The following is a 27,814-nucleotide window of genomic DNA, read 5'->3' on the forward strand; positions in this document are numbered from 1 at the left end:
CCTGGAACACCACGGTCACCATGGACACAGCATGGAGCTCTGTAGACCCCCGCTGGGGTTTCTAGACCCTAGCTGTCTGCCCAGGTACTGGAACACACACACACATAGCAACCAGAAACCTATAGAGCTCTGCTAGCTGTCTGCCCAGGTACTGGAACACACAGACACATAGCAACCAGAAACCTATAGAGCCCTGCTAGCTGTCTGCCCAGGTACTGGAACACACAGACACATAGCAACCAGAAACCTATAGAGCCCTGCTAGCTGTCTGCCCAGGTACTGGAACACACACACACATAGCAACCAGAAACCTATAGAGCCCTGCTAGCTGTCTGCCCAGGTACTGGAACACACACACACATAGCAACCAGAAACCTATAGAGCCCTGCTAGCTGTCTGCCCAGGTACTGGAACACACACACACATAGCAACCAGAAACCTATAGAGCCCTGTTAGCTGTCTGCCCAGGTACTGGAACACACAGACACATAGCAACCAGAAACCTATAGAGCTCTGCTAGCTGTCTGCCCAGGTACTGGAACACACAGACACATAGCAACCAGAAACCTATAGAGCCCTGCTAGCTGTCTGCCCAGGTACTGGAACACACACACACATAGCAACCATAAACCTATAGAGCCCTGCTAGCTGTCTGCCCAGGTACTGGAACACACACACACATAGCAACCAGAAACCTATAGAGCCCTGCTAGCTGTCTGCCCAGGTACTGGAACACACAGACACATAGCAACCAGAAACCTATAGAGCCCTGCTAGCTGTCTGCCCAGGTACTGGAACACACACACACATAGCAACCAGAAACCTATAGAGCCCTGCTAGCTGTCTGCCCAGGTACTGGAACACACACACACATAGCAACCAGAAACCTATAGAGCCCTGTTAGCTGTCTGCCCAGGTACTGGAACACACACACACATAGCAACCAGGAACCTATAGAGCCCTGTTAGCTGTCTGCCCAGGTACTGGAACACACACACACATAGCAACCAGGAACCTATAGAGCCCTGCTAGCTGTCTGCCCAGGTACTGGAACACACACACACATAGCAACCAGAAACCTATAGAGCCCTGTTAGCTGTCTGCCCAGGTACTGGAACACACACACACATAGCAACCAGGAACCTATAGAGCCCTGTTAGCTGTCTGCCCAGGTACTGGAACACACACACACATAGCAACCAGGAACCTATAGAGCCCTGTTAGCTGTCTGCCCAGGTACTGGAACACACACACACATAGCAACCAGGAACCTATAGAGCCCTGTTAGCTGTCTGCCCAGGTACTGGAACACACACACACACACATAGCAACCAGAAACCTATAGAGCCCTGTTAGCTGTCTGCCCAGGTACTGGAACACACACACACATAACAACCAGAAACCTATAGAGCCCTGTTAGCTGTCTGCCCAGGTACTGGAACACACAGACACATAGCAACCAGAAACCTATAGAGCCCTGCTAGCTGTCTGCCCAGGTACTGGAACACACAGACACATAGCAACCAGAAACCTATAGAGCCCTGCTAGCTGTCTGCCCAGGTACTGGAACACACAGACACATAGCAACTAGAAACCTATAGAGCCCTGCTAGCTGTCTGCCCAGGTACTGGAACACACACACACATAGCAACCAGAAACCTATAGAGCCCTGCTAGCTGTCTGCCCAGGTACTGGAACACACACACACATAGCAACCAGAAACCTATAGAGCCCTGCTAGCTGTCTGCCCAGGTACTGGAACACACAGACACATAGCAACCAGAAACCTATAGAGCCCTGCTAGCTGTCTGCCCAGGTACTGGAACACACAGACACATAGCAACCAGAAACCTATAGAGCCCTGCTAGCTGTCTGCCCAGGTACTGGAACACACAGACACATAGCAACCAGAAACCTATAGAGCCCTGTTAGCTGTCTGCCCAGGTACTGGAACACACAGACACATAGCAACCAGAAACCTATAGAGCCCTGCTAGCTGTCTGCCCAGGTACTGGAACACACAGACACATAGCAACCAGAAACCTATAGAGCCCTGCTAGCTGTCTGCCCAGGTACTGGAACACACAGACACATAGCAACCAGAAACCTATAGAGCCCTGCTAGCTGTCTGCCCAGGTACTGGAACACACAGACACATAGCAACCAGAAACCTATAGAGCCCTGTTAGCTGTCTGCCCAGGTACTGGAACACACAGACACATAGCAACCAGAAACCTATAGAGCCCTGCTAGCTGTCTGCCCAGGTACTGGAACACACAGACACATAGCAACCAGAAACCTATAGAGCCCTGCTAGCTGTCTGCCCAGGTACTGGAACACACACACATAGCAACCAGAAACCTATAGAGCACTGCTAGCTGTCTGCCCAGGTACTGGAACACACAGACACATAGCAACCAGAAACCTATAGAGCCCTGCTAGCTGTCTGCCCAGGTACTGGAACACACACACACACATAGCAACCAGAAACCTATAGAGCCCTGCTAGCTGTCTGCACAGGTACTGGAACACACAGACACATAGCAACCAGAAACCTATAGAGCCCTGCTAGCTGACTGCACAGGTACTGGAACACACAGACACATAGCAACCAGAAACCTATAGAGCCCTGCTAGCTGTCTGCCCAGGTACTGGAACACACACACACACATAGCAACCAGAAACCTATAGAGCCCTGTTAGCTGTCTGCACAGGTACTGGAACACACAGACACATAGCAACCAGAAACCTATAGAGCCCTGCTAGCTGTCTGCCCAGGTACTGGAACACACAGACACATAGCAACCAGAAACCTATAGAGCCCTGCTAGCTGTCTGCCCAGGTACTGGAACACACACACACATAGCAACCAGAAACCTATAGAGCCATGCTAGTTGTCTGCCCAGGTACTGGAACACACACACACACATAGCAACCAGAAACCTATAGAGCCCTGTTAGCTGTCTGCCCAGGTACTGGAACACACACACACATAGCAACCAGAAACCTATAGAGCCCTGCTAGCTGTCTGCCCAGGTACTGGAACACACAGACACATAGCAACCAGAAACCTATAGAGCCCTGCTAGCTGTCTGCCCAGGTACTGGAACACACAGACACATAGCAACCAGAAACCTATAGAGCCCTGTTAGCTGTCTGCCCAGGTACTGGAACACACAGACACATAGCAACCAGAAACCTATAGAGCCCTGCTAGCTGTCTGCCCAGGTACTGGAACACACAGACACATAGCAACCAGAAACCTATAGAGCCCTGCTAGCTGTCTGCCCAGGTACTGGAACACACACACATAGCAACCAGAAACCTATAGAGCCCTGCTAGCTGTCTGCACAGGTACTGGAACACACAGACACATAGCAACCAGAAACCTATAGAGCCCTGCTAGCTGACTGCACAGGTACTGGAACACACAGACACATAGCAACCAGAAACCTATAGAGCCCTGCTAGCTGTCTGCCCAGGTACTGGAACACACACACACATAGCAACCAGAAACCTATAGAGCCCTGTTAGCTGTCTGCCCAGGTACTGGAACACACAGACACATAGCAACCAGAAACCTATAGAGCCCTGCTAGCTGTCTGCCCAGGTACTGGAACACACACACACACATAGCAACCAGAAACCTATAGAGCCATGCTAGTTGTCTGCCCAGGTACTGGAACACACACACACACATAGCAACCAGAAACCTATAGAGCCCTGCTAGCTGTCTGCCCAGGTACTGGAACACACACACACATAGCAACCAGAAACCTATAGAGCCCTGCTAGCTGTCTGCCCAGGTACTGGAACACACACACACATAGCAACCAGAAACCTATAGAGCCCTGCTAGCTGTCTGCCCAGGTACTGGAACACACACACACACATAGCAACCAGAAACCTATAGAGCCCTGTTAGCTGTCTGCCCAGGTACTGGAACACATACACACATAGCAACCAGAAACCTATAGAGCCCTGCTAGCTGTCTGCCCAGGTACTGGAACACACAGACACATAGCAACCAGAAACCTATAGAGCCCTGCTAGCTGTCTGCCCAGGTACTGGAACACACAGACACATATAGCTGGGTCTGTGATACCACCACACACTGTGATACCAGGGTGGTATCCCTCCTATATCAATGTCGAACTTACTGTGTACCTGTCCAATTCTTGTCTCTCCCGTTGCTGTGTTGACAGTCTCCGTGATGACGTGGATGATCTAGAGGACCTTGGTTTTCCTCCTCCCCCCTCACCGTTCTTCTCCGCCATCTTGGCTGCGTTCCAGCCCACTGTTTGTGACGACGCAGAGGAGGCATGGCGTTGCCATATCAACCAGCTGGTAACCGACTCAGACGGATCCTGTGCCGTCTATACATTCCACGTCTTCTCATCGCTCTTCCAGGTAATCAATCAGTCGATCGATCAGTCAGTCAATCAATAAATCAACTGATCCAAACTCTGGAAAGTTCTATGCAGTCTTTGGTGTAACTGTTTTATATAACATTAAATGTCTCCTCCTCTTTCTCTCTCTCTCTCTCTTCTCAGAACATCCAGACTAAGTTCTGTTCCCTGACCAGTGACGCCGCTGGTTACCTAGGAGACGGCCTGAGGGGCATCGGGTCAAAGTTTGTGAGGTCATCTGACATGTTGACAACGTGTTCCGACTGCCCCACGCTCTACGTAGACGCTGATACGGTGAGTAGGGCTGACTCGACTCAAACCATAGCATTTGTACGACTGAAAATATAGCAATTTATTTGGTGTTTTCATAGAAATATCAAACATTAATGTCCATTGATTGTAATCAGTAAGTAATGTCAAACTTTTAGGTTTGAGTTGGTACTAGTGTTGCACGGTATACCAAAACGTCTGTACTTTTTCGTACTATAATTTGTTACTTTCAGTTCTCAAATCAAATCAAATCAAGTATATTTTATATAGCCCTTCGTACATCAGCTAATATCTCGAAGTGCTGTACAGACACCCAGCCTAAAACCCCAAACAGCAAGCAATGCAGGTGTAGAAGCACGGTGGCTAGGAAAAACTCCCTAGAAAGGCCAAAACCTAGGAAGAAACCTAGAGAGGAACCAGGCTATGAGGGGTGGCCAGTCCTCTTCTGGCTGTGCCGGGTGGAGATTATAACAGAACTATGCCAAGATGTTCAAAATGTTCATAAGTGACAAGCATGGTCAAATAATAATCATGAATAATTTTCAGTTGGCTTTTCATAGCCGATCATCAAGAGTTGAAAATAGCAGGTCCGGGACAGGTGGCGGTTCCATAACCGCAGGCAGAACAGCTGAAACTGGAATAGCAGCAAGGCCAGGTGGACTGGGGACAGCAAGGAGCCATCACGCCCGGCAGCCCCGACGCACGGTCCCAGGGCTCAGGTCCTCCGAGAGAGAGAAAGAAAGAGAGAAGGAGAGAATTAGAGAGAGCCAAGATTTTCAAAATGTTCATAAATGACAAGCATGGTCAAATAATAATCAGGAATAAATGTCAGTTGGCTTTTCATAGCCGATCATTAAGAATTGAAAACAGCAGGTCTGGGACAGGTAGGGGTTCCATAACCGCAGGCAGAACAGTTGAAACTGGAATAGCAGCAGGGCCAGGCGGACTGGGGACAGCAAGGAGTCATCATGCCCGGTAGTCCTGACGTATGGTCCTAGGGCTCCGGTCCTCCGAGAGAGAGAAAGAAAGAGAGAAGGAGAGAATTAGAGAGAGCCAAGATTTTCAAAATGTTCATAAATGACAAGCATGGTCAAATAATAATCAGGAATAAAAGTCAGTTGGCTTTTCATAGCCGATCATTAAGAGTTGAACAGGTAGGGGTTCCATAACAGCAGGCAGAACAGTTGAAACTGGAACAGCAGCAAGGCCAGGTGGACTGGGGACAGCAAGGAGTCATCATGCCCGGTTTGCCGTGACGTATGGTCCTAGGGCTCAGGTTCTCCGAGAGAGAGAAAGAAAGAGAGAACGAGAGAATTAGAGAGAGCATACTTAAATTCACACAGGACACTGGATAAGATAGGAGAAGTACTCCAGGTATAACCAACTGACCCTAGCCCCCCGACACATAAACTACTGCAGCATAAATACTGGAGGCTGAGACAGGAGGGGTCAGGAGACACTGTGGCCCCATCCGATGATACCCCCGGACAGGGCCAAACAGGAAGGATATAACCCCACCCACTCTGCCAAAGCACAGCCCCCACACCACTAGAGGGAGGGAGTTCTCCTGTCAAATGTCTCATGTATCAAGCCTTTATCAGCACAGCATGCCTACCCCCATTATAGCACACACCCTGTCTGCTCCACTTATCCACTGGGAGTCTGGCTGGGGGTCTGGGAGTCTGGGCTGGGAGTCTGGGCTGGGCGTCTGGGCTGGGTGTCTGGGAGTCTGGCTGGGGTGCTGGGAGTCTGGGCTGGGAGTCTGGGCTGGGAGTCTGCGCTGGGAGTCTGGGCTGGGAGTCTGGATGGGAGTCTGGGCTGGGAGTCTGGGCTGGAAGTCTGGGCTGGGAGTCTGGATTGGGAGTCTGGGCTGGGGGTCTGGATGGGAGTCTGGGCTGGGAGTCTGGGCTGGATCATGTTAGAGCCCCACATTTGAGTAATGCTACACGGCATGTAGAAATGTTGAAACCGTTTTTCTTGTTCGCAAAACAAAGTCCATACAGGCTATAACTTTTAAGTGTTAGGGCACACCCTCAACCACATCGAAGGGGCTGTAGTGGAGCGGGTCGAGAGCTTCAAGTTCCTCAGTGTCCACATCACTACGGAATTTTCCTGGCCCACACACATAGTCGTGAGGAGGGCACGACAACGCCACTATCTATAAAAGGATTACCATTATGTTGTTATGTAGTTAGATTGTTAAAAACAAAACAAAGTCAAATTAATTGTATGATTGTATAATTTATTCATTAATGTATACATGGCTGTCTGAATTTTGTTTTGTGTCATTTAAAAAAAAAATCTAATGATATTGAACACAAAATTGTATCTGTCTGCATCAACTGCCGTTCTCTGACTCTGGTTAATGCCTTCTCTTTTGCCACGGTATTGTTTTGGTATTGAGTATGGTGACGGTATGGAGAATCCTGATACTAAACCTGGTATTGGTATTTAAGTCTAACTTCTGGTTTGGTGAGAACTCTAGTTGATACATGAACAACTTCTTATATATTTAACTCTTTCCTCTCCTCCCGCCTCTCCTCCTGCATCTTACACCTCTCTTTCTCCTTCTCCTCTCCTCCCGCCTCTCCTCCTGCATCTTACACCTCTCTTTCTCCTTCTCCTCTCCTCCCGCCTCTCCTCCTGCATCTTACACCTCTCTTTCTCCTTCTCCTCTCCTCCCGCATCTTACACCTCTCTTTCTCCTTCTCCTCTCCTCCCGCATCTTACACCTCTCTTTCTCCTTCTCCTCTCCTCCCGCCTCTATCCTCCTCTCCTATCCTTCTCCTATCCTCTCCTTCTCCTATCCTTCTCCTCTTCTCGCCTCACCTCACCTCTCCTCTCCTATGCTTCTCCTCTCCTCCTCTCCTATCCTTCTCCTCTCCTCCCACCTCTCCTCCTCTCCTCCCGACTCTCCTATCCTTCTCCTCTCCTATCCTCTCCTCCTCTCCTTTCCTATCCCTCTCCTTCTCCTCTCCCGCCTCTGCTCTCCTCCTTCCTCTCCTCTCCTTCTCTCCCCTCTTTCTCCTCTCCTCTCCTCTCCTCCCGCCTCTCCTATCCTTCTCCTCTGCTCTCCTCTCCTCCTCTCCCCTCTTTCTCCTCTGCTCTCCTCCCGCCTCTCCTCTCCTATCCTCCTCCTCCTCTCCTCTTCTGTTCCCTCACTCCAGATCATTTCCTATGGTTTACTAGAGAAGATGAAGTTCAGTGTGTTGGAGCTGCAGGAGTATCTGGACACCTACAACAATAGAGAAGAGGCCGCTGTCTCAGTAAGACACCAACTACCCATACCGATACTGACTTTGAGCTGTTAAGACATTACAACCCATACCGATACTGACTTTGAACTGTTAAGACATTACAACCCATACCGATACTGACTTTGAGCTGTTAAGACACTACCACCCATAACGATACTGACTATGATCTGTTTAACATATTACAACCCATACAGATACTGACTTTGATTGATCTGGCAATGAGAACAATTTATCTAATTCCCCAGAGTCAGATGAACTTGTGGAGACAATTTCTATGCTAATGCTAGTAGATACCCATAGACTTCCAGTCATTGTGCTAACGCTAGTTAGCATTGGCTCATGAAACTACCTGTAACTTCCTTCATACTACACACAGAGACATACAAATGGTATCCACAAGTTCATCTGACTCTGGGGTAGTAGATACAGTGCATTAGGAAAGTATTCAGACCCCTTGACTTTTTCCACAGTGTTACGTTACAACCTTATTCTAAAATTGATTACATACTTTTCCCCCCTCATCAATCTACACACAATACCCCATAATGGCAAAGCAACAACAGGTTATTAGATATTTTGGCAAATTTATAAAAATTCTAAAACTGAATTATCACATTCACATAAGTATTCAGACCCTTTACTCAGTACTTTGTTGAAGTGTCTTGTGCAGCAATTACAGCCTCGAGTCTTCTTGGGTATGATGCTACAAGCTTGGCACACCTGTATTTGCAGAGTTTCTCCCATTCTTCTCTGCAGATCCTCTCAAGCTCTGCCAGGTTGGATGGGGAGCGTCGCTGCACAGCTATTTTCAGATCTCTCCAGAGATGTTTGATCAGGTTCAAGTCCGGGCTCTGGGTGGGCCACTGAAGAACATTCAGAGACTTGTCCCGAAGCCACTCCTGCGTTGTCTTGGCTGTGTGCTTAGGGTTGTTGTCCCGTTGGAAGGTGAACCTTCGCCCCAGTCTGAGGTCCTGAGCGCTCTGGAGCAGGTTTTCATCAACGATCTCTCTGTACTTTGCTCCGTTCATCTTTCAGTCAATCCTGACTAGTCTCCTAGTCCCTGCCGCTGAAAAACATCCCCACAGCATGATGCTACCACCATGCATTCACCATAGGGATGGTGCCAGGTTTCCTCCAGACGTGACGCTTGGCATTCACGCCAAAGAGTTAAATCTTGGTTTCCTCAAACCAGAGAGTCTTGTTTCTCATGATCTGAGTGTCTTTAGGTGCCTTTTGGCAAACTCCAAGCAGGCTGTCATGTTCCTTTTACTGAGGAGGGGCTTCCGTCTGGCCACTCTACCATAAAGGCCTGATTGCTGGAGTGCTGCAGAGATGGTTGTCCTTCTGGAAGGTTCTCCCATCTCCACAGAGGAACTCTGGAGCTCTGTCAGAGTGACCATTGGGTTCTTGGTCACCTCCTTGACCAATGCCCTTCTACCCCGATATCTCAGTTTGGCCGGGCGGACAGCTCTAGGAAGAGTCTTGGTTGTTCCAAACTTCTTCCATTTAAGAATGATGGAGGCCACTGTGATTTTGGGGACCTTCAATGCTGCAGACATGTTTTGGGACCCTTCCCCAGATCTTTGCCTCGACACAATCCTGTCTCAGAGCTCTACGGACAGTTCCTTCGACCTCATGGCTTGGTTTTTGCTCTGACATGCACTGTCAACTGTGGGACCTTATATAGACAGATGTGTGCCTTTCCAAATCATGCCCAATCAGTTGAATTTACCACAGGTGGACTCCAATCAAGTGGTAGAAAGATCTAAGCTCAATGTTGAGTCCCATAGCAAAGGGTCTGAATACTTATTTAAATAAGGTATTTCTGTTTTTTATTTTTAATACATTTGCAAAAATGTCTAAACACCAGTTTTTGCTTTGTCATTATGGGGTACTGTGTGTAAATTGATAAGGATTTAAAATATATATATATTTTAGAATAAGGCTGTAACGTAACAAAATGTGGAAAAAGTCAGGGGATCTGAAAACTTTTCTTAATGCACTGTAACGGGCCTCATTGCCAAAATCCTGAAGTATCCCTTTAAAACACTACTACCCATGAAGGTCATGACTTTGATCTGTAAAGCTCTTTTCTCAAACCCAAGGTGCTACAGATAACCCTATGATAAGGAGACACTGTAGCGTTTACAGTTGTACTTGACAGAAAAGCCTAGAATGTACGCTACAATCTGTTAGTTGAGATTTTGACCCGCTAGCCCAGTCTAACAAGCCCTGATCAGTAACACTCCTCTTCTCTCTCTTCCCCTCTCTCTCTCTCTCCCCCTCCCTTTCACTTTCTCTTCATCATTTCCAGTGGCTGAGGAACTGTAAGGACACGTTTCCCAGGTGCCCTGGCGATGGCGTGATTACCTGTCAGCCAGGAGACTCAGAGGAGAAGGTAAGGAATCAATAAGTCCCCTTGACAACACACACCTGTCTCACTGTAGTTTAAAAGCATAAACTGATTACACACTGCTCTCTCACTCTCCCTCTTTCTCTAGGTGTATTTGATGTCCTTGTGTAGGGGGACGATACACTATACTATACACTATACTATACTACACAATATACTATATAACATGCTACACACTATGATATACTCTCCTACACACTACACTATACACCACACAACATACCATACTCCACAACACACAATACTCTACACTATACTGTGCACTATACTATACACAATACTATACGCTACCACACACTATACTATATACCATGCGCCACACTATGCTATACTATACTATACACCACACAACACACTATACTCTACACAATACTATACACTGTACTATACTATACTACACTCTATGCTATACACTATACTATACATCACATTATACTATACACCACACAACACACTATACTCTGCACAATACTATACACTGTACTATACTCTATACTATTCACCACACTATACACTATAACATACACTACCACACACTATACTCTGCACTATACTATACACCATACTATACTCCACTACGTACAATACACTATACTATACACCACATTATACACCACACTATACTACACGCTATACTATTCACCACACTATACACTATAACATACACTACCACACACTATACTCTGCACTATACTATACACCATACTATCTCCACTACGTACAATACACTGTACTATACACCACATTATACACCACACTATACGACACACTATACTATACACCATACACTATACTATACACGTATACTATACTATACACTATACTATATACAATACTATGCACCATACTATGCACCATACTATATACCACACTATACACTATACTATACACTATACTGTATTCTATACACCACACCACACACAATACTATATACTATACTGTACACTATACTATGCACTATACTATATACTATACTATACGCTGTACCATATAATATATACCACACTATACAATATACTATATACTATACACTACACTATACCCGATACCATATACAATACCATACTATATACAATACCATACACTCCTATATACTATACACCACACCATACTATACTACACACTATACTACATGCTATACTATTTACTATACTACACACTATACTACATACACTGTACTATATACTATACACTATACCATACACTATATTATATACTATAACCTTCACTATACTATGCACAATACTATACACCACACTATACCTACTACTATACTACATAATACACTGTACACTATACTATATACTATACTATATACAGCACTATACTATATATTATACTATATACAACGCTATACTATATACTATACACTATACAAGACACACTATACGACACACGATACTATACCCTATACTATATGCTACACTATACTATGCACTGTACTATACACTATACCATATACTATACTATATACCACACCATGCACTATACTATACACGGTACTGTATACTATACTATACACGGTACTGTATACTATACTATCTACTACACTATGCACCACACTATACTATATACTATAATATGCACTACACTACCCTATAATATACACTATACTATATATTGCACTATACACTATACTATGCAATATACTATATACTATACACACCACTATGTACTATGCTATACACCACACTACAGTATACCACACACTAAACTATGCACTGTCATCTACTACACACTATACTCTACACATCACTATACTATACAATATACTATACACTACACTATACACTATACCATACACTATACTACACACTATGCTACACTATACACCATACTCCACACTATACTATGCTACCCACTATACTCGACAACACACTATGCCCTATACTATACAGTATACTACATACTATAATATACACTATACTATGCACTACACTATGCACTATACTATATACTATACTATGCACAGCACTGTACACTATGCGCTATACTCTACCACACACCATACTGTACACTATACTATACACTATACTCTACACATCACTATACCATACAATATACTATACGATATACTATACACTACACTATACAATATACTATACCATACACTATACCATACACTATGCTACACTGTACACCATACTCCACGCTATACTATGCTACACGCTATACTCGACAACACACTATACACTATAATATACACTATACACTATACTATACAGTATACTACATACTATAATATACACTATACTCTATATACTATATATATACTATAATATACACAACAATGTACACTATACACCGTACTCTACTACACATTATACTGTGCACTATACTATACACTATACTCTACCACACACTATACTACATCACATAATATACACTATACTATATGCTATACACAACACTATAATGTACATTATATTATACACCACACTACACACCATGCTATACACTATACTACACCATACAATATAATATACTATACACTATACTACACACTATGCCATACACTATAACATAATACATGCTATACTATATTCTATACTATACACACTCTATACTATACTCTACCACACACTGTACTATACCATACCCTATACTACTGACTATGGTGTATAGTGTGGTACAGTGTGTGTTGGAGTATAGTATTGTATAGTACTACACACTGGTACTACACACTAGACTATACACTATACGCCACTCCATGCTATACTATACACCACCCACTACACTATGCTATACACTATACTATACCATCTATATTATACACTATAATATAGTCTACTACACACTATACTATACTCTACCACACACTGTACTATACTGTACACTATACTACTGACTATAGTGTATGGTGTATAGTGTAGTACAGTGTGTAGTAGAGTATAGTCTAGTGTGTATAGTACTACACACTAGTACTACACCCTCGGCTATACACTATATTCCACTACACGCTATACTATACACCACCCACCACACTATACTATACAATATACTATACTATACCACACTATGCCACACACTATACTATACACATACTATATTATATATTATAATATAGTCTACTGCATACTATACTATACTACCCACCATACTATGTACTATACTCCACCACACACGATACCATACCACCCACTGCACTATATACTATACTATACACTATACTCCACTGCACATTATACTATACTATACACTGTACTACACTGCACTATATACTATACTATACACTATACTCCACTGCACACTATACTATACACTGTGCTATACTGTGCACTATACTCTATACTATACTATTCCCGATGTCATGCACCATACTATACTCTATACTATACACTATGCTATACTATATACTATACATTATACTATACACTATACTATACACCATGCTCTACTATATTATGCTATACTCTGTACTATACACTATACTATACACTATACTCTACCCTGCTACACACTATACCATGCACTATGCTCTGCTGCACACTATACTATACTATCCACTATACTCTACTACACACTGTACTCTACTGCACACTATACTCCACTACACACGATACTATACTATACACCATAGCATACACTATGCTACACTGTGTACTATACTATACACTGTACTATACTACACAGTATACCAAGCACCATACTCTACTGTACCCAATACTATACTACATACTATACCATATACTATACTATACACGATACTATACTACACACTGCACTGTACTATGCACTATACTATATTATACACCATACACTATACGCTATACTATACACCGCACTATACTATACACTGTACTATACTACACAGTATACCAAGCACCATACTCTACTGCACCCAATACTATACTACATACTATACCATATACTATACTATACACGATACTATACTACACACTGCACTGTACTATGCACTATACTATATTATACACCATACACTATACGCTATACTATACACCGCACTATACTATACACTGCACTATACTATACAATATACTATACACTGCACTATACTATACACTATACTATATAATACACTATGCTATACACTATGCTATGCCCTATACTCTACTGCACACTATATTATTCTACATACTATGCTATGCTATACTATACACAACACTATATTATATTATATACTATACTCTACTACACACTATACTATACTACCCACTATGCTACTACTATGCACTATGCTATACTATGATGTGCTCTACTCTACTCTACTCTACTGCATGTGTTTGATTGATGTGTGTTTCTCGCCTCCCTCTCTCTCTTTCGCCTCGTAACATGCTCTCTCGCTGTGTAGCAAATGGAATCTCTGGCAGTAAGTCCTTTACTAAGTCCTTTACTGTCTTTTACTAAGTCCTTTACTAAGTCCTATCTACTATAATCTACTATGATTTACTATGATCTACTATGATTTAATATGATTTACTATGATCTACAATGATTTAATATGATCTACTATGATTTATTATGATCTACTATGATCTACTATGATTTAATATGATCTACTATGATCTACTATTATTTAATAGGATCTACTATGATCTACTATGATTTACTATGATCTACTATGATTTAATATGATCTACTATGATTTAATAGGATCTACTATGATCTACTATGATTTAATAGGATCTACTATGATCTACTATGATTTAATAGGATCTACTATGATCTACTATGATTTATTATGTTCTACTATGATTTAATGGGATCTACTATTATTTAATAGGATCTACTATGATCTACTATGATTTAATATGATCTACTATGATTTATTATGATCTACTATGATCTACTCTGATTTAATATGATCTACTATGATTTAATAGGATCTACTATTATTTAATATGATCTACTATGATCTACTATGATTTAATAGGATCTACTATGATTTAATATGATCTACTATGATTTAATGGGATCTACTATGATTTAATAGGATCTACTATGATTTAATAGGATCTACTATGATTTAATAGGATCTACTATGATTTAATAGGATCTACTATGATCTACTATGTTTTCTCACTTCACCCTTTAGTGTTCCTTTTCAGTAACTGCTGATTCTACTGCTGCCAATATTACCAACACAACAATACTGTGTATGAATTGATTTAGATGGCTCAGGTTGAGGATTATATATGTGTCCTGTACTGTACTGTACTGTACTGTCTATAAATCCGTCCTCTCTCTCCTCTCAGCAACTGGAGCTGTGTCAGCGTCTCTACAAGCTTCACTTCCAGCTGCTCCTCCTCTTCCAGTCCTACTGCAAGCTGATTGGACAGGTCCACGCTGTCAGCGCTGTGCCTGAGGTAAGAGAAGGACTGCGATTGGATGCTTCAAAAGCGACCCAGAGACAATTCTATAAACAGACAGACTAACACACAGACTCAATGTATTTTGTTAGTCAGCTTTTTTAGCTGTTGTGTACCTGTTGAAGGTGAATCAAGAGATTATTTTAGTTTTTTTGCATTTCTTCCTCTCTTTACGTTGATCTGTTGATTTGTTTTCACAAAAGTCATATATATGGGCACACTCATCTCCCTCTCTCTTCCCCTCCCTCCCTCCCTCCCTCCCTCCCTCCCTCCCTCCCTCCCTCTTGTCCTCCTTGCCCCTCTATCCATCTCTCCATCTCTCATGTCCCCCCTCCCTCTCCCCTGTCTCTCCCTCGCCCCCTCTCTACCCCCTCCCTCACTCTCCCATCCCTCCCTCCATCTCTCCCTCCCTCTCTCCCTGCCTCCCTCCCTCTCTATCCCTGCCTCCCTTCCTCTCTCTCCACCTCTCCATCTCTCTCGCTCCCCTTCTCCCTCCCCCCTCCACCTCTCCATCCCTCCCTCCCCCTCTACCTTCCTCTCTCCCCTCTGTAGCTGCTAAACATGTCTCGAGAGCTGAGTGACCTGAAGACCAGTCTAAGAGCAGCAGAGGCAGCGGTGGCTAGCAACCTGGAACACACACACCTGGCCCACACCCAGACCCAGGCCTCTGCCGCCCTGCCCAGCTTCAGCTCCTCCGAGGCAGCCGTACAAGCCATCCTGGAGTGCCTCAACAACCAGGAGTTCAGCAAGGCCATACGCTACATCCACGAGTGCAGGTGAGATACAAATATATTCACACACACACACACACACACACACACACACACACACACACACACACACACACACACACACACACACACACACACACACACACACACACACACACACTCACACACACTCACAGACACACACACACTATTTTGTTATGGTGCTGAGAATAAAAACTCTGTACTCGTCAGTGGTGTAAAGACAGAGAAACATTTACATTTACATTTAAGTCATTTAGCAGACGCTCTTATCCAGAGCGACTTACAAATTGGTGCATTCACCTTATGATGTCCAGTGGAACAACCACTTTACAATAGTGCATCTAACTCTTTTAAGGGGGGGGGGGGGGGTTAGAAGGATTACTTTATCCTATCCTAGGTATTCCTTAAAGAGGTGGGGTTTCAGGTGTCTCCGGAAGGTGGTGATTGACTCCGCTGACCTGGCGTCGTGAGGGAGTTTGTTCCACCATTGGGGTGCCAGAGCAGCGAACAGTTTTGACTGGGCTGAGCGGGAACTGTACTTCCTCAGAGGTAGGGAGGCGAGCAGGCCAGAGGTGGATGAACGCAGTGCCCTTGTTTGGGTGTAGGGCCTGATCAGAGCCTGAAGGTACGGAGGTGCCGTTCCCCTCACAGCTCCGTAGGCAAGCACCATGGTCTTGTAGCGGATGCGAGCTTCAACTGGAAGCCAGTGGAGAGAGCGGAGGAGCGGGGTGACGTGAGAGAACTTGGGGAGGTTGAACACCAGACGGGCTGCGGCGTTCTGGATGAGTTGTAGGGGTTTAATGGCACAGGCAGGGAGCCCAGCCAACAGCGAGTTGCAGTAATCCAGACGGGAGATGACAAGTGCCTGGATTAGGACCTGCGCCGCTTCCTGTGTGAGGCAGGGTCGTACTCTGCGAATGTTGTAGAGCATGAACCTACAGGAACGGGTCACCGCCTTGATGTTAGTTGAGAACGACAGGGTGTTGTCCAGGATCACGCCAAGGTTCTTAGCACTCTGGGAGGAGGACACAATGGAGTTGTCAACCGTGATGGCGAGATCATGGAACGGGCAGTCCTTCCCCGGGAGGAAGAGCAGCTCCGTCTTGCCGAGGTTCAGCTTGAGGTGGTGATCCGTCATCCATTTACATTTACATTTAAGTCATTTAGCAGACGCTCTTATCCAGAGCGACTTACAAATTGGTGCATTCACCTTATGATATCCAGTGGAACAACCACTTTACAATAGTGCATCTAACTCTTTTAAGGGGGAGGGGGGGGTTAGGAGGATTACTTTATCCTATCCTAGGTATTCCTTAAAGAGGTGGGGTTTCAGGTGTCTCCGGAAGGTGGTGATTGACTCCGCTGACCTGGCGTCGTGAGGGAGTTTGTTCCACCATTGGGGTGCCAGAGCAGCGAACAGTTTTGACTGGGCTGAGCGGGAACTGTACTTCCTCAGAGGTAGGGAGGCGAGCAGGCCAGAGGTGGATGAACGCAGTGCCCTTCCTCAGAGGTAGGGAGGCGAGCAGGCCAGAGGTGGATGAACGCAGTGCCCCATCCACACTGATATGTCTGCCAGACATGCAGAGATGCGATTCGCCACCTGGTTATCAGAAGGGGGAAAGGAGAAGATTAATTGTGTGTCGTCTGCATAGCAATGATAGGAGAGACCATGTGAGGATATGACAGAGCCAAGTGACTTGGTGTATAGCGAGAATAGGAGAGGGCCTAGAACAGAGCCCTGGGGGACACCAGTGGTGAGAGCACGTGGTGCGGAGACAGATTCTCGCCACGCCACCTGGTAGGAGCGACCTGTCAGGTAGGACGCAATCCAAGCGTGGGCCGCGCCGGAGATGCCCACCTCGGAGAGGGTGGAGAGGAGGATCTGATGGTTCACAGTATCAAAGGCAGCCGATAGGTCTAGAAGGATGAGAGCAGAGGAGAGAGAGTTAGCTTTAGCAGTGCGGAGCGCCTCCGTGACACAGAGAAGAGCAGTCTCAGTTGAATGACTAGTCTTGAAACCTGACTGATTTGGATCAAGAAGGTCATTCTGAGAGAGATAGCAGGAGAGCTGGCCAAGGACGGCACGTTCAAGAGTTTTGGAGAGAAAAGAAAGAAGGGATACTGGTCTGTAGTTGTTGACATCGGAGGGATCGAGTGTAGGTTTTTTCAGAAGGGGTGCAACTCTCGCTCTCTTGAAGACGGAAGGGACGTAGCCAGCGGTCAAGGATGAGTTGATGAGCGAGGTGAGGTAAGGGAGAAGGTCTCCGGAAATGGTCTTGAGAAGAGAGGAGGGGATAGGGTCAAGCGGGCAGGTTGTTGGGCGGCCGGCCGTCACAAGACGCGAGATTTCATCTGGAGAGAGAGGGGAGAAAGAGGTCAAAGCACAGGGTAGGGCAGTGTGAGCAGAACCAGCGGTGTCGTTTGACTTAGCAAACGAGGATCGGATGTCGTCGACCTTTTTTTCAAAATGGTTGACGAAGTCATCCGCAGAGAGGGAGGAGGGGGGGGGGGGGGGAGGAGGATTCAGGAGGGAGGAGAAGGTGGCAAAGAGCTTCCTAGGGTTAGAGGCAGATGCTTGGAATTTAGAGTGGTAGAAAGTGGCTTTAGCAGCAGAGACAGAAGAGGAGAATGTAGAGAGGAGGGAGTGAAAGGATGCCAGGTCCGCAGGGAGGCGAGTTTTCCTCCATTTCCGCTCGGCTGCCCGGAGCCCTGTTCTGTGAGCTCGCAATGAGTCGTCGAGCCACGGAGCAGGAGGGGAGGACCGAGCCGGCCTGGAGGATAGGGGACATAGAGAGTCAAACTTTCACAATACTCATTTTGATCACTGATCCTTTTCTCTCTTCCTCTACCCCCCTCCCCCCTTCCAGGAGGCTGTGGCCTAACGGTGTGTTTGGCGGTGGGTCAGAGAGCGAGGTGCAGACCCTCCTCAATGTCTACTTCCGACACCAGACCCTGGGGCAGACAGGGACCATCGCCCTGGTTGGGTCACGCCAGGACCTCAGCCTTATCTGTTCCAAGCTGCTGGAGCTCAACGGGGAGATCCGGGACATGATCCGCCGCGCTCAGGGCTACCGGGTAGTCAACACCTACCTCCCCGACTCCTCGGCCTCAGGGACAAGCCTCTGACAGCAGCACAGGAGCCCCCCTCGTACCTCTCCTCCACCCTTATTAGTCTTGACCCGACAAACCTCATCCTCCCTGTCACCCCTACCGCCCCTGATCCCATCGCAGATGGTGCTGTTACCCCTGACCATAACACCACTACCACCATCTCAACTGCCCCAAACCCAGCCTCACTTCTGGCCTCTCCCTCCAGCTCAACCATAGACTGGTCTCTGCCCTTACTCATAGACTTCTACTGGCCTCCCCCAGACCTCTCCACACCCCACCGTGAGTGCACAAACATACATCAGGCCTCTCACACACACTCGTTACAGTGCATCCCAAACCTCAGCCCTAACACACACACTCCACTCAAACCAGGTAACACATTGCCCGACCTTACGCACACACACACACTCACACACACATTTTCTGCTATCCCACCTCGTGGACCACACCTCCATCCAACCCCTCCTCCTGTCCTAGACACATCTCCAACCCCCATACTAACCCGTCTTAGTACACAGTCTGACACACACACATTTCCTGCTATCCCACCTCGTGGACCACACCTCCCGTACTCCCCGTACACACATCCAGAACCAGTCTTAGACACACAAGGTCTGGCCCCTCTCCTTCCTCCTCTTCCTCCTCCTCCCGACCCAGCCCAAGGTGCAGAGGCGGGGTGGGGGTGCTGCTGCGCCATAGGAGGGGGTGGTACATCCCTGTCCCGTTACCTGGGGAAGGTGGGTCACGCCGCCCGGCCCCTACTCAGAGTGGGGGGGCTCCTGAACCCTAAACAACCCTCTGGTGTTCACACCTGAGGGTCAATATACCTGATAAACTCACCTGATGATGCTGGTCATACCTGAGGATTCTGACCATACCTGATGCTGACCACACCTGATGCTGACCACACCTGATGATGCTGACCACAACTGATGATGCTGACCATACCTGAAGATGCTGACCACACCTGATGCTGATCGTACCTGATGATGCTGGCCATACCTGATGCTGACCATACCTGAAGATCTCAACCACTCCTGATGATGCTGGCAACACCTGTGGATTAAAAGTCCCCGAGAGACCAAAGGACATACCTGAAACACCTGATGAACCTGAGGATTTACCTGACCTGATATCAGACTCAACCTGTGAATGAAAATACCTGATCTCAGTGAAACCTTAGGATGGAGGAAGTATCTACCTGTTACCACCAGGTAACCTGGGGGTCCACTACCTGAATGTCCCAGAGTCACAGCTTCTATTGCACTAACATGGACTTCTGAGAGGAGAGGAGGAGCCGTTACTACTGAGAGAGACATTCAATCATGCCGTTTATCTGTGAGAGAGAGATAGAGGCCAAGGACATCTCTCACCACGTGTGTATCTACTGTTTAAAGAGTTTCTTCAGGGGGAAATGTGCACTGCTTGACCTAGAGGAATGCTGTATTCTAGAATCCACAGCTCCGTTCCAGAATCCCTGGCCTCTACTTACAATTGGTTACCTGGACGATGTTAAGTTCTAGAACTGACAGAAGGGGGCATTCACGATAAAGACTGTTAGGATCCGTCTGCATCGCGGCATTGTGTGAAGAGACAGGACACAGACTAGTATTCATGTGTTTAATCTTGTTGCCTGGTTTTGAACCTGAACGCTTCTTGTGTATTAGTGAACCAGCTCCTCAAGACTACTGTAGTGAATCAGAGCCTCCCTTAAGACTCTTATATTGATTAGTATGTACACACTGGCCATACGTTGTAGCATATTAATTGTGGGTCTACGTATACACACACCATTTGTTACCGTGACCATCCTATATTGTGATGTGCGTGTACCTGCTGTGACATGGGGGGGAAAGTACAGTTGTACACACAAAATGTTGAAATACTCCCATAGTCCACTTAACATGGACGTGTGCTGACATTCACTGGTTTAATGTCCTTAACTAAACATGAGCTACTGTTCAAATACCTGCTGGGCCCTGTTCTAATATAAGTCCTTAACTTCCATCCTACCTTGAAGGAATCATTGACCAGGGTGGGTAAGGTTCAAATACAGAGGTCTGATCAGTGGCCAAGGAAGGATACACATTTAAGTATTGGAACAGGGCCATGGACACTTCCTGTGGTTGTCCCGCTCTTGTGATTAGACTTTCCTTTCTACACGAGTTCAGTCAGTCTTTAGTCTTATTTATACCCGATTAAGATCTATCCTACTCCTGACCAGCTTTATAGATTTTCCCCACGTTCCTTCAATTCAAACTGATTAACTGCCATGCATGTGTGTATTAGAAATGTATTCACAAGATTCATATTTTATCTGAAAGATGCATTTGTATGAGGTGCAAAGGTTTGTGTGCGAGAGAAAGTGTGCATCCAAAAAAGAAACTGCACATTTTTAAAGCGTTGTAGAGGAAGACAGTTTTCACTTTGTAAATAGTTTTACAGCTTTGTGAAGTCGTTGAGTTGATGCCATGTCTCAAAATAAAAGACGTCAAAAATATTTATATTTTTCACGTCGTTCATTTCTGTTGATAAGCATCAATAGTCGTACAGCTCACGGTTGTGTCCTTGTTGCCCTGTTAAAGGAATCCCAAACAGCCACTTACACCAGTACATCACCTGATATCAGCTATATCTACATGACTTGTATCAGAGTGCATTGGATTAGCTAGTTCATGAAAACAGCAAAATAAGAAGATCCACGAGAAAAAGTTTAATGCTGCAATAAGTTTATTTAATATTTACAAAAAAGTTGAGTCACTCAGTTGATCACGGTGGAAAGAGTATAAAAGTTATGAGGCAGGCTATTTAAGACGTGGACATGGACCTTGGCAGGTATGAAACAAGTTGACCACCGCCTTACCACAGATCTATCTATGGCCAGATAGGTGTCACCTCCCTAACAAGCGTGGATAGGATTGGAGGAAGGTTGACCTGATCCTAGATATGTGGTTAAGGTCAACTTCTACCTCTGTGGCATAGTGTTGTTTGGCCTGCCATGTGAGAAGGCTCAGAGTAGGATACTGTGGCCCTAGATACTGGTCTAAGGTCAGGTTGTACATCCCGCCAAGGGCAGTAAGTTTAGGACTGGCAATTCCCTAATCAGATCCTAGATCTGTGCTTACAGCAATGTGTCACAATCCTGGGGACCCAAAGGGGGTGCACATGTATTTTTTGCCCTAGCTCTTAACATCCAAATAAATTAATCAACTCAACAAGTAAATTAATTGAGTCAAGGGTTAAAGCCAAGGCAAAAACATGCACCCCTTTAAGTCCAGGATTAGAAAACTGGTTTTACAGCCATCTTCCACTAACCACTGATCTAAGTTCAGATATGTCAACCTAAAGGTTATGGATGATTAGAGATTGGCTCAATCTGATCCTAGATCTGTAGTTAGGCCTGTAGCAGGGATGGTTCAGGTCAGACAATGTATTTGTAGCTATAGGTAGTGTCACAGGAAATCCTCTTTCCCCGGCAGCGGCCACACAGGTCCTGTCTATGAGGCCTCTTCATGTCAATGTGCCTCTCCTTCTGCTCACAGCAGCACCGGGTTTGGGAACACACCTGAGACACAGGAGAATAATTACAGCAACATTGACCCCTGTGTAACAGGTTAACTTTATGTCCGTTCCCTCGCCCCGGGCACGAACCAGGGACCCTCTGCACACATCAACAACAGTCACCCACGAAGCATCGTCACCCATCCCTCCACAAAAGCCACGGCCCTTGCAGAGCACGGGGAACCAATACTTCAAGGTTTCAGAGCAAGTGACGTCACTGACTGAAAGGCTGCTAGCGCGCACCACCGCTACCTAGCTAGCCATTTCACATCGGTTACACCTGCTGGTGAAGGGGGTAGACATGTCAGTTCACCTGTAGGTCCTGTATCCATAACATAAGACAATGAAAGTAAAGCTACATAATCATACATCTCCCCCCCTTGTTTTAATGCATGACCTCACTAGAGGCTAAAGGGGCATAGGCACCATGCAGAGCACCTGCTGTGTTCCCCCCCCACACCTCTCACCTTGCACTGGATGGACTCCACTCTGTAGGGGTTAAATCCATTCTGGCACTTACGACAGAACTGCTTGAAGTACACCTGAGTTCACAGAGGGGGTGATGAGACAATAATGTTAGAGTGATTAAACAAGTAATTTATTAAACTTAGCAAATATTTGAAGGACAGTTCAGAAAGGCAGAGTGTATAGTGTTACTGTCAACTCAGGCTCCTCAGAAGGGTAAAGAACAGCAATGCACAAGGCTTATTGACCTGAACCTTAAACTAATGTTTTCAATTGGCAGAGACGTACAGTGACTGTCAACGTTACCTTACTAGTTCCAGAGATGCACCACACATAGGCACTCTCCCACCGGACGTTACACTGGCTGCAGTGAAAGAAACCATACTTCTGCTCCAGGAACTAGAGGAAACCAAAGTGAATCATTAAAAATCGAAAGTTCTAAATATGCAACATCCTATGCAAGATGACTGGCATTTGAAGTAGAAGTGAATAAAAGGGCATATTCATGTTTCAGAATGGATTACATTCTAAATTCGTATTCTCCCCTAGTATAAAGCGCGGGATCGACTGACCTGAAAGTTGAACCCTTTGGGCATCTGGTGGAGGGATTTCCTGACATCCTCACGCGGGATCTCCGGTCTAACCTGGTCCTCCGTTTTCTGCTCGGTAACGTCGGCCTCGCCATCCTCATCACTAACCCCGTTTCCGCCATCCTCATCACTAACCCCGTTGCCGCCCCCCTCTCCTCCCTCACAGCACGCGCTGTCATCCTGCGCTTTCACCGGCAGCGCGAAGAACCTGCGATCAAACACCGGAGAGTAGATAGCGAGGGGTCGCGAGAAGCGCACGTTGTTTACCGGAGTGCTCGGCAACGCTTTCCCGTCCAGAGAAGAAGTCGCCGAGGGACTCTGCTGACACTTCACAGGCGACTTCGAAAATACTGGAAATTTCCTCTCCCGGTAGAACAGCGTCTTGGGTCCGAGGGAGCACTGGACCATCGCGTCGACCTGGGCGTTGACCTGAACCCCGAACTCCTTGGTGTTTGCCTTCCGGAGACGAGGGGTAAGGTTGGGATTCACCTGAGACAAGATGGCCTTTAGCTGGGCCCGTTTACACACGTCAAGATAGTCCAGCGCTTCGGGAGGCACGTAGATGCTTCCCTTACCCCAGGTGTGAGGCTTGAACTTCGGGTTGCCTTGGATGATAGGCGCCATCATGGGACCGCAGCCCTGATAGCCATTAAAGTTGTATGGAGAAAACATAAACCCCTCCATCGTGTATAGAAGACGAGGTGAGCCTGCTGTGGTTTATATTTGCACGTCCGCCCTCCAGTCAAGACGTCACCCACAGCGCTAATTGGGCCCGACCTATTTGATGATTAGCCGCTCAAGTGAGGACAGGTGTGTGCACTGGGAACTGCGCTTAGTGAGGGGACGCTCAGGCTGTGTTTGAATATTTCCAGTGTATCCTCCCTTTAGTCCTTGCTTACTTCCCTCATCCCTTCTTACCTTACCGCACTCTCTTATTTCCTTTTTTTTCCTTTCATCTATTCTTACATTTCGTTATTTTTCCTTCCTTCATTATTCGGGACAAGTAAAGATCTAATGATCATGTTTGGAATATGTAGTGGAAAATGACATCTACTATAAACTCAGACCATGAACGCTAGTGATGGGTCGTTCGCGAATGAACGGCTCTTTTTTGAACGGATCTTTTTGGTGAACGTCGGGAGCCGAATCCCATCGGTGAAAGAGCCGTTCATTTGGCTTCCCGATTTGCATACTACTACCACCGTTTTTTGAGCTCAAAACAAGGTTTTTCTGTAGATATGTAAAACAAATCATTATCTAAAGAGTGGTGTGTCCTCACTGAAGAAACAACAATAAATAATCTGGTCCACGCAAATTTGTTTCAGTGAGTAAAATCAAGACATTGTTTTACAGGCCATCTAATAATTTGACCAGGTAAAAATGTATTTGAATGCGAATTTCACTATGGCATACTGGTAGCCTACCTATTTGTGATTTACATGGGAGATTTGCAATTTGTCATGGTTCTATGTCGATTTTTAAACATTTTCAACGAAGAGCCGTTGGGAGCCAAATGAACCGTCTCGTTTACGTGAACGAAGCCAAATGAGCCGGCTCACCGAAATAATCGGAATACCCATCACTAGTGAACTATGGCAATATTTCATTAGTCTAAAGAAACTTCCCCTCCTTCTGTTTCCTTTCCTTAATCTTCACTGGTCTGAAATCATTTGATTAAAATGACAAGTAGCTATTTAATGGCACCAAATCTTACGAAATACGGACAGGGCTATATAATATTTACTTGCGTGTAATCAGCATCGACATTAGACTGATAAAGATCCAGAACGATTATGGGGGTTTGGTTTCACTTATTTTGTTGGTTTCAGTTCTTGGGTGGGAGGGCGTGTCTTGTAAACAGAGTACAGCTGCCGTTGTGCTGTGTACTGTAGTTGGTGGTGAAGCAGTCTGAAGTATACGAGAAATGACGAGAGGAAGAAAACTAAATCGATACATGAAGAAACTGATCATCCTTCGAGGTTTGCCAGGAGTTGGAAAGACAAGGAGGGCAAAGTAAGCTAATCAATCCAAACTTTTGGGAGCCTGCCTTATCCCAAGTCTTTTTTGTCAAATATATAATATGTATTGTTTTGAGATCGTGGGTTCATTTCCTGAAGTATCACCTAAACACTTTTTTAATATTGCTCATATTGAAGATTGTGGCTTCTATCAATGTAATTGTCTGCATCATTTCCAATCCCCCTTATACATTTTGTTGTAAATATACAGTACCAGTCAAAGGTTTGGACACACCTACTCATTCAAAGGTTTTTCTTTATTTGTATTATTTTCTACATTGTAGAATAATAGTGAAGACATCAAAACTATGAGATAATACATGGAATCATGTAATAACCAAACAAGTGTTAAACAAATCTAAATATATTTTATATTTGAGATTCTTCAAAGTAGCCACCCTTTGCCTTGATGACAGTTTTGCACACTCTTGGCATTCTCTCAACCAGCTTAATGAGGTAGTCACCTGGAATGCATTTAAACTAACAGGTGTGTCTTGTTAAAATTGTATTGGTGGAATTTCTTTCCTTCGTGATGCGTTTGAGCAAATCAGTTGTGTTGTGACAAGGTAAGGGTGGTATACAAAATATTGCCCTATTTGGTAAAAAACCAAGTCCATATTATGGCAAGAACAGCTCAAATAAGCAAAGAGAAAAGACAGTCCATCTGTCTGACATGAAGGTCAGTCAATCTGGAAAATTTTCTTCAAGTGCAGTCGCAAAAACCATCAAGCGCTGTGATAAAACTGGCTCTCCTGAGGACCGCCACAGGAAAGGAAGACCCGGAGTTACCTCTGCTGCAGAGGATAAGTTCTTTAGAGTTACCAGCCTCAGATTGCAGTCCAAATAAATGCTTCACGAAGTTCAAGTAACAGACACATCTCAACATCAACTGTTCAGAGGAGACTGCGTGAATCAGGCCTTCATGATCGAATTGCTGCAAAGAAACCACTACTAAAGTACACAAATAAGAAGAAGAGACTTTCCTGAGCCAAGAAACACGAGCAATGGAAATCTGTCCTTTGGTCTGAGTCCAAATTTGCGATTTTGGGTTCCAACCGCCGTGTCTTTGTAAGACACAGAGTAGATGAACGGATGATCTCTGCATGTGTGGTTCCCACCCTGAAGCATGGAGGAGGAGGTGTGAATGTGGGGGGTGCTTTGCTGGTGACACTGTCAGTGATATATTTAGAATTCAAGGCACATTTAATCAGGATGGTTGTAATTTTGAATAGACTGAAACACTTTATTTGAAATATATAAATATCTAATGATATGATTTCCTTCTGTTTTCCAGAAACCTCTGTGATGAATATGCAAGACTTGGACTGGAAGCAGAAATGTTCTCCACTGACAGGTACCATGAAAGTACCAACTACACCAAAGGAAACTTTCAACGCAACCATCAGCAGAATAGAGAGGATGGTGTGTATTGGGTGGTGTAAGCCTATTGGGTGGCTGGGGGCAAAAGCAGAAAGAATCTGCTCATGATGTCATTACACACACATAGTTTGTTCTTCTTTAAAGTACTGGTACTCTGGCTTGTTTTAACAGTTTTTAAAGCCTTGAACAGAGGTGTGGATCTGATCATCGTTGACAACACAAACATTTCTCTTTGGGAGATGTGGCCCTATATCCACA

At 45.3% G+C, this 27,814-nt stretch overlaps 2 protein-coding genes across 2 annotated transcripts in view; one reads left to right on the plus strand and one right to left on the minus strand.

Annotated features, from left to right (window-relative positions):
- The window catches only part of LOC139552823 (protein furry homolog), a 217,877-nt gene extending 195,835 nt beyond the window's left edge, over positions 1–22,042 (plus strand). Inside the window, exon 64 of the mRNA XM_071364886.1 lies at positions 19,299–22,042. Within this exon, the coding sequence (XP_071220987.1) occupies positions 19,299–19,557 (259 nt within the window). The 3' untranslated portion in view covers positions 19,558–22,042. The remainder of the gene's footprint in view (positions 1–19,298) is intronic.
- A 212-nt stretch (positions 22,043–22,254) lies between these two features.
- zar1l (zygote arrest 1-like) lies at positions 22,255–25,985 on the minus strand. The gene is made up of 4 exons (XM_071364884.1): positions 24,141–25,985; positions 23,875–23,967; positions 23,571–23,645; positions 22,255–23,107 (listed from the first exon to the last, which is right to left on the minus strand). The coding sequence occupies exons 1-4, from the start codon at positions 24,840–24,842 to the stop codon at positions 22,964–22,966; spliced, it is 1,014 nt and encodes a 337-aa protein (XP_071220985.1). The 5' UTR covers positions 24,843–25,985; the 3' UTR covers positions 22,255–22,963.
- Between the last annotated feature and the right edge of the window lie 1,829 nt (positions 25,986–27,814).

Source organism: Salvelinus alpinus, chromosome 24 (assembly GCF_045679555.1).
Source record: "Salvelinus alpinus chromosome 24, SLU_Salpinus.1, whole genome shotgun sequence".
NCBI classification, from domain to species: domain Eukaryota; kingdom Metazoa; phylum Chordata; class Actinopteri; order Salmoniformes; family Salmonidae; genus Salvelinus; species Salvelinus alpinus.

What these genes read in the sequence shown, in the direction of transcription:
- zar1l (XM_071364884.1), bottom strand. Translation starts at nt 24,842, where the DNA reads ATGGAGGGGTTTATGTTTTCTCCATACAACTTTAATGGCTATCAGGGC. An exon ending in CCAAAGGGTTCAACTTTCAG is followed by an intron (nt 23,968 to 24,140) that starts GTCAGTCGATCC and finishes GGTTTCCTCTAG; the next exon opens with TTCCTGGAGCAGAAGTATGG. An exon ending in GCATCTCTGGAACTAGTAAG is followed by an intron (nt 23,646 to 23,874) that starts GTAACGTTGACA and finishes CTGTGAACTCAG; the next exon opens with GTGTACTTCAAGCAGTTCTG.